This window comes from Dipteris shenzhenensis, chromosome 1, assembly GCF_047967505.1.
Source record: "Dipteris shenzhenensis isolate YYH24624 ecotype China chromosome 1, Dip_SZ_1.0, whole genome shotgun sequence".
In the NCBI taxonomy this organism is placed as follows: domain Eukaryota; kingdom Viridiplantae; phylum Streptophyta; class Polypodiopsida; order Gleicheniales; family Dipteridaceae; genus Dipteris; species Dipteris shenzhenensis.
In genome coordinates, this window is record NC_141596.1 from 61,893,830 (window position 1) to 61,900,879 (window position 7,050).

The 7,050-nt window shown below is 44.1% G+C and overlaps 1 protein-coding gene across 1 annotated transcript; it reads left to right on the plus strand.

Moving 5' to 3' along the window:
• Positions 1-1,178: 1,178 nt before the first annotated feature.
• LOC147906165 (uncharacterized) lies at positions 1,179-4,578 on the plus strand. Its single transcript, XM_087376785.1, has 6 exons — positions 1,179-2,017; positions 2,524-2,600; positions 2,784-2,838; positions 2,923-2,992; positions 3,083-3,152; positions 3,258-4,578. Exons 1-6 carry the CDS (start codon positions 1,807-1,809, stop codon positions 3,996-3,998), a joined length of 1,224 nt encoding a protein of 407 aa, XP_087232911.1. The 5' UTR covers positions 1,179-1,806; the 3' UTR covers positions 3,999-4,578.
• The last annotated feature ends 2,472 nt before the right edge of the window (positions 4,579-7,050 follow it).

The window sequence follows — 7,050 nt, forward strand, 5'->3', positions numbered from 1 at the left end:
TGTTGCTCAATCTCTTTGTAGATAAGCTATTCATATGACTGTCCATACTCATAATAGCAAATAGTAGGAAGCGTTCCATTCACACACTGTGATATCTTTCCCTGATGGGTTGCATTTTTTTGAATTAAACATCCAAACAGATTGACATGGTGTGCCATTCGCAAGGCTCATTCTCATAATTGCATTAACTTTTGAAAAACTAGATTGTATAGAAACTTAAGACTTTTGTAGCTTGTGTATCTCATAAAAATCTATTGTCTTTTTGAACATTTTCATTAGCCACTAATATATATGTCAACTTGTTCTTTTTTCTTGCATCGGAATACATATACATAGCTTTTTGTCGTTGTCCTCATTTTTGAATTTTATAATAGCATTTGTATGCTCTTAATAGCAATTGCATTTTTGAATTTCCTAATAGCATTGTGTGCTCTTAATTGCAATTGCTTTTGGTTATAATGATTAGCTTTTTCGTGACTCACCCACATGGCACTTGCTCTTGTCTTGTCCACCCATATATTGTGAGTATCGGTGCCCCAAGAGAGGTAAGCATACCTCTAATAAGAGGGTGGGATGATTTTATCTTACCTCCAACTCCCCTTGGGTCACCCTAAAGACCAATCATTGCCCCTTGCCCTTGAAAGTTTGCACCCCCAAAATCGAACCCATGAAGTGAGCATTTAGACTTGAAGTCCCAATTTGCCAACAAGTGGGCCAAAGCCTTGCACTTTTTGGCGCTGCTAATTCTATGGTAAGTGTTGGGTTTTTTGGGCTAATTGGGGTTGAGAGTCGGCTTTCCTTTGTTTTGAGTCAAGCTGATGTGTCAATTGTTGTTAATGGTTGCCTTTCTTTAGTACTACCTCAACGACCCTTCGTCTCATTAAAGGAGGGCCATAATGGTTTTGCCACCTTGTCTTGGGAATTGGGTTCAAAAGCAATATGCAAAGAAGCAAGGAAAGTGAGGTGGCACGATGTTCAAGGATTGAAGTGTGTGAAGTATGTGACCCAATGATTACATTCCTAAGCTTTGCAGGAGCAAAGAAGTGAATGAATTTCCAATGCCGTAGCCACCAAAAGCTTCACCTTTGCATCTTGCATCTAGCCCCCCGTTGCAATTCTTGAGTTTGCTCGAGATAAACTAAATGCTTCATGTTTGCATCTTGCATCCAGCCTCCCTTGCCCCCCTTGCCATTCTTTGGTTTTTCATCCATGCTTGACATCCACTAAAAGCTTGACATTTGCATCTCCATCTTGCCATTTTGGAGTTTTTCACCCATGCTTGAGATAAACCAAAAGCTTGGCCTTTGCACCTTGAGTCCAACTCCCCTTGCCATTCTCGGGGTATTCATCCATGCTTGAGATTAACTAAAAGCTTCACCTTTGCAACTCCATCCAGCTCCCCTTGCCTGCCATTCTTGGTGCTTGAGCTTCACTTTTGCATCTTAATGCATCTCCCTTAGCCTATCTTGGGTTTTTCATCCATGCTTGAGATGATTTAAACTTCACTTTTGCATCTGCATCCACCCGTCTTTGCATATCTTGGGGTTTTCATCCATGCTATAGATCATCTGCACCTTCTCCAATTCCACCCATGGAGTATTGGAATCTATCACTGTCTTGAGAAGCACACGCAGCCCGTGCTGTCCTGCTTCTAGCAGCATTGCGAGTCATCACTCTCTCTTGAGAAGCTCACAAGCAACCCCTTCTGTGCTGCTCAGGACCCCTCGAGATTCCGCACCCCTCCTCATCCCCTAGAATTTGGGCAACCTGTATTCTAGAATTTCTCTCAGAGTTCACACGCTACGGATGTTTCAACCCCCCTTTGCCAGCCCAACCCCAACAATGTCCGATCTTTCAAATGCTCCCCAGCAGCAGACGCAGCTGTCGTTGTCTGGGACAAATCTTCCTGGTGATCTCAGCGTTGTGGCTTCAGCTGACCCCAAACCTCGACTGCGATGGACGCCCGAGCTTCATGACCGCTTTGTGGACGCTGTAACTCAGCTTGGCGGAGCAGACAGTAAGTGATCTTTCTGAGCTTCCACGAGAGCCTTGGTGAATCGAAATAGAAATGTGATACGCTGCAGAATTCGATAGAGCGAATGCGGGCTGTATTGTCCAAGTCTTCTCCGTAATCATCGTGACTACGCTAGCCTGCGCCCTGGAAACGCGGTATGAAGAATGTATGCTCGTAGAGGCGTGCAATTGAGACCACCCATTTGAGACAACGATTGCAGTCACTGCTGGGTGCTGATAAAGTTGGTTTGTCACAGTAGGAATTTCAGCTGTCACCATACGGTCAACGCTTTTCAGTTTCACCATACGGTGAACGTTTCTCAGTTTACGATTTTAGGTGATATGCTTGGGCAATTGCGAGATATCTATTGGCCCCAGATCAGTTCGAACAGTGATTCAAAAGCTTTCTTGCAGTTATCAGGGCACTAACAAGATAGCTGGGATGTTATTCAATTGCATTGACTTGGGCCTAAAGGCTTGGTGGATTTAAGAGTCTGAGTTTTGTTGCAGAGGCTACCCCGAAGTCTGTCATGAAAGTGATGAATGTGAAAGGGCTGACCCTGTACCATCTAAAGAGTCATCTTCAGGTGTTCTGCTTGATCCTAGGGCTGAAATACTTGCCCTCGAAGTGGGCTCTTTACATTTCAACTTTAAGATATTTCAATGTTTTGAAGTTACCTTTCTTCTTTTTTTGGGGGGGGGGGTTGAGGTTTGAGGGGGTTAAGTCGCTTTTGCCCAAAAATAGAAGTTGCTTTTGCTTGCCGTTGCAGAAATACAGGCTTGGTAAAACTCAACGTGATGTGAACGTGGACACTACCAAAGATGGTGAGTTTTATGATTTTGAACTATTTGTGTGTGTGCACATAGAGAATGCATGTAGCGTATATGAAATTTTTGGTTTGAATGTAGGTGAACTGTTGGACAGATCAAAGGGCAAAGATCCTTCGCTTGACTTCACTGGTGTTGAGAACCAAAACGGGTGAGTACACTCCTGACTTTATGGTCATACTGAATACGTAATTGATGTTTCTGATGAATATCATGTGTAACAATTTACTTGATTTTGCAGAACTTCAGAAATAGCAGAAGCCTTGAAAGCACACATGGAAGTACAAAAACAGCTTCAGGAACAGTTAGAGGTGCTTGGGCAGAGTATACTCAAGACGTTTTAATTGCAATATATTGGACTTTTCCTCCAATGAATTGTTGCCTCTGCATTCATTTGTTTTGTTTTCTAAATGTAGATCCAGACGCGTCTACAAATGCGAATTGAGGCACAAAGCAAGTATTTGCAATCAATTTTGGAAAAAGCACAGCAAGCATTTGCTTCTCAAGCAACTGCCCCTGCTGCACTAGAAATTGCTAGGGCAGAGCTTGCTGACTTGGCATCAGATGTGACAAATGAGTCTCCTTTTCCTGGTTTTCCATTTCCATCGTTGACTAGCTTATCACCCCAGCGCGAGATGCCAAGAAAGAGCAGCGAGAATGATGTAAGGGCTACCCAAACAACAGATCCTGCTACAGAGAATTTCAGTGTAGGCTTTGCTTTCACACAGAATTCTGCAAGAGCTAGGAATGATAATGAAAAGAGCAGTGGAAGCAAAAGATCAAGAGCTCAGTTTTGTGGCAATGATGTAGGGCACTGGCAGAGGGAGGAAGGTGGAGTAAGCAAATGCTATGATACGAATGGTGATGACTCGCAGGGAAGCAGTGCAAGGACGGAAGAGACACTGGGTAATGTGTGCATCAGCTCCAAAGGTGGCTTGTCGTGGAAGGAGTTTTCTGGAAGTGCAAAAGATCAAGGTGCTGAAACGATTGAGGTTTCAAAAGATAAGCAGGCTGTTTTTGCAAATGCAACTCTCTTTGATCAGGGTACGGGAAGAAGACTTGTTACTCGTGAGAGAATGCCTATCGCACTCAAGTCTAATACATTTTCCTTGCAAAATTCTGCTTTGCAAGAGCAGCAGGGTGTTTTGTATGAATAATGTTGAGGCATCAGTCCATCCATACTGAAAAGGGTGCGCAAAAGACAGAGCACATGGGGTGTACTCGGCAATGTAGAGCTGAATCTGAATGCCCATTGATAGAACAGGCAAACTAGACCATAGATGCAGTGTACATCAGTTGCTCGTACTATAGAAACTATGTATAATTGTATGATGCCATTGCACCTCAAGGACAGCTTGTTTCTTGGAGTCTGTATGAAGCAAGAAAGCGGCCTCATACCAACTTTTGTTGGTTGATACTAGGATTAGCTATCAGTTATTTGCAGTCCGTGGAGACTGAAGATGCAAGTACTTGAATTGGGATGCATCAGGGACCAGGGCTACAGTCAAAAAGTTGAGCTGAAGTAATCTAGCTTGTATTAGGGCGGCCCTATACTGCCAGCATATTGGAGCTCCTTTCCAGGTCAAAATTCTTGAGTCTGAAGGTTTGATGCTACCTAGTTCAAGTGGTCATTCTTTGGAAATGGAACGACTTCTCAGCTGTCCTCCAAATTATTCCTCCAGACCCTAATCTTTTGCAAAATCATCATATTTACAGTTTAACTTTGATGATGTTTGGTTTCTTACAGTACAATGCAGCACTCAGGCATCTGCCAATGAGTGTTTGTCTAAAAAGAACCAAACGGGACACTCAAGCTCAAATGTGTTATAAAACGGTTCATTGATATGGTCTACTTAGAAGGTGGGGTCAGGGCACCCTCTCATTTAGGATTTTGTATTCTCCCTCACTTGTCTTCCATGAGAAAAAAGCACCATTTATGTGAAACTTTGAAAAAATACAACTGTTCATCAATCCATGAGGTGCTGAAAAGGAGCAGCCTGAGGGTCCTAGCTCACTGCCCAGAGTACCCCAAAAACCAGCGCCAACAACTAGAGGGTAGGATTGTACCACCAAGGGATGCATCAATCCGTGAAAATGTAAAAGATACGTGCAGGCCCAAGCCTTGCAGAAACAATCGCTTCTTAAATGTCTTCTTCAACCCCTTTGTACCTTGCTCCCGAATGGTTCACAAGGTGTACATGATAATGTCATGCCTAATATTGACAAGTGTGGGAGTAGGTCAAGTCTGCATCCTTGCACCGCACTAGACCGTGCTAGATACTCTAGGTGATGTCATACTCCAATGGAAGCTTTGGGTGCCGATGAGTTTGAGGGGAGGAGTCCTGAAAATCTTGATTGATGCTTGCTCACTGTCTCTCACATAGGCTTGGGAGATCATCTCTATGGAGATTCCCAACCTAGTGAAAGTCCTAAGAGAGCACTGCCAATTCTCTAGGTTGAAGGGCAGCGCCATAAGTAGTGGGCTCTTGTCCTTTGGCCACAACAATCTTAGGTCCATCTCTACTCATCTACATCACCACAAGCCAATGGATAGGTCACCGTGGGTCCCTAGTTGGAAGAAATATGTGGTGTTGTGCCACATGCTCTATCCTCCATAGGAGAATTTATGAGTGATTGAGGCATCTTGTAGAAAGGTGTTTGAAAGAGCACTGGAGAGAGAGAGAGAGAGAGAGAGTTTATTAAAGTCTGCTAAAGACCGATGGGTCCATGAGATTGATAGAAAAACCTAGTACAATGAGCAAAAGGATACAGCTACTAAGCGAGCTCCTAACCCATGCTAGAAAAAACTGTGTAGACAGTCACTGATATCGTCATACATGCAACCCTAGTCATAAACATCTCTAGCATCATCTCCATGGAAGATGCAGCTTGATCAAACGTCAAGACGATGATGGACTAGATAGTATGGGCAAGAAGCCCATGATAGATCTTTGTTTGCTCTCTAGATGAGGGGTCCATCGTGCCCTCCTGGTAGCTATCCAACGCTTGATGAGTGCCACAGTAACCCCCGCCGGCTGTACACTAGGTCTAAAAATGGAAGAAATGTTGGTAAGTGTGATCTGTGTGTCTGCCCTTTGTTGGGTGTGCCTCGGGGTCCCTGTCTCTCCTACTATCTATCGTCGGGGGGGGGGGTAACATCCTCTGACTAGAACTCTGGGATAGACCAGGTGAGGCCCCTTGCTCTTGTCTCCGTGATCTGATGAGATGCTCCCTATGTTTGACCGCCTCATGAATGAAAGCGGCCAGGCATCTCTGCTCTGGGTATGATAGGAATTTGGAGAGGTCCTTGAATTCGTCTCTAAAAAGGCAGTGGTATTATCCACGGATCTCATAGTAGAATGGGAAACAGAAGATGAAGTGCTCCTTTGATTCCACCTTATGTCGATCACATAGTGTGTAGATGTGACTCTCTCTGGGGATGCCATATGCTCGCCCACTCTCGATACGGAGTCGATGCGATGACACACAGAACTGTCCAGTGGCATCCTGAGTGAGTGTGGTGCAGGCAGCATTGTCTTGATAGAAACTGAGCTTCACAGGAAGCTCTGTATATGCCAACCAGGTCGTGAATGTGTGTAGCTGTAAGAGATCCTCCCAGATCTTGGGGTTGAACTTGTTGCCTTGAAATAGGACAAACGGGGCATCAATGTTGTACTTAAAGGGAAACAGTCTGTCTATATAAAAACCCAATCTCTCAAACCATCTATATTTGTGTGCATAGCAACATCTCTGATCACCCTGAGCTACCAATGCCATAGAAGATGCTAATGCCAACCAAGGTAGCCTGCGTCGCCCTGCAATATAGGAGCCGTATGCTCGTATGTGGTATAGAAAAGTGATAGTCTGGAATGCCCGCATCTAATTGCAGTGGGGAAGCCCCAAACTCAGCCTGAATGATCTTGTGAGGGACAAATGGCTTGCTGTGGATAACTGCATCGGTTGATACCGCCACATTTTGCACCTTCTTGTGTATTTTCATGCATTAGGATTTTGTTAGAACTTGCTAGGAGCCAAATAGGGCTAGGAGGATTGTAAAGCTAGAAGGAATAGATTAGTAATGTAGGAAGAGAGCATAGGGTTGGCCCTCCCTTCAAAAAGTGGAATGTAAAGAACATCAAAAGTTTGACTTTGGCATTTAGTTGTTGTATGCAAGTTTGAAGGAATACACGCTCTGTCTTCTTCCATGAG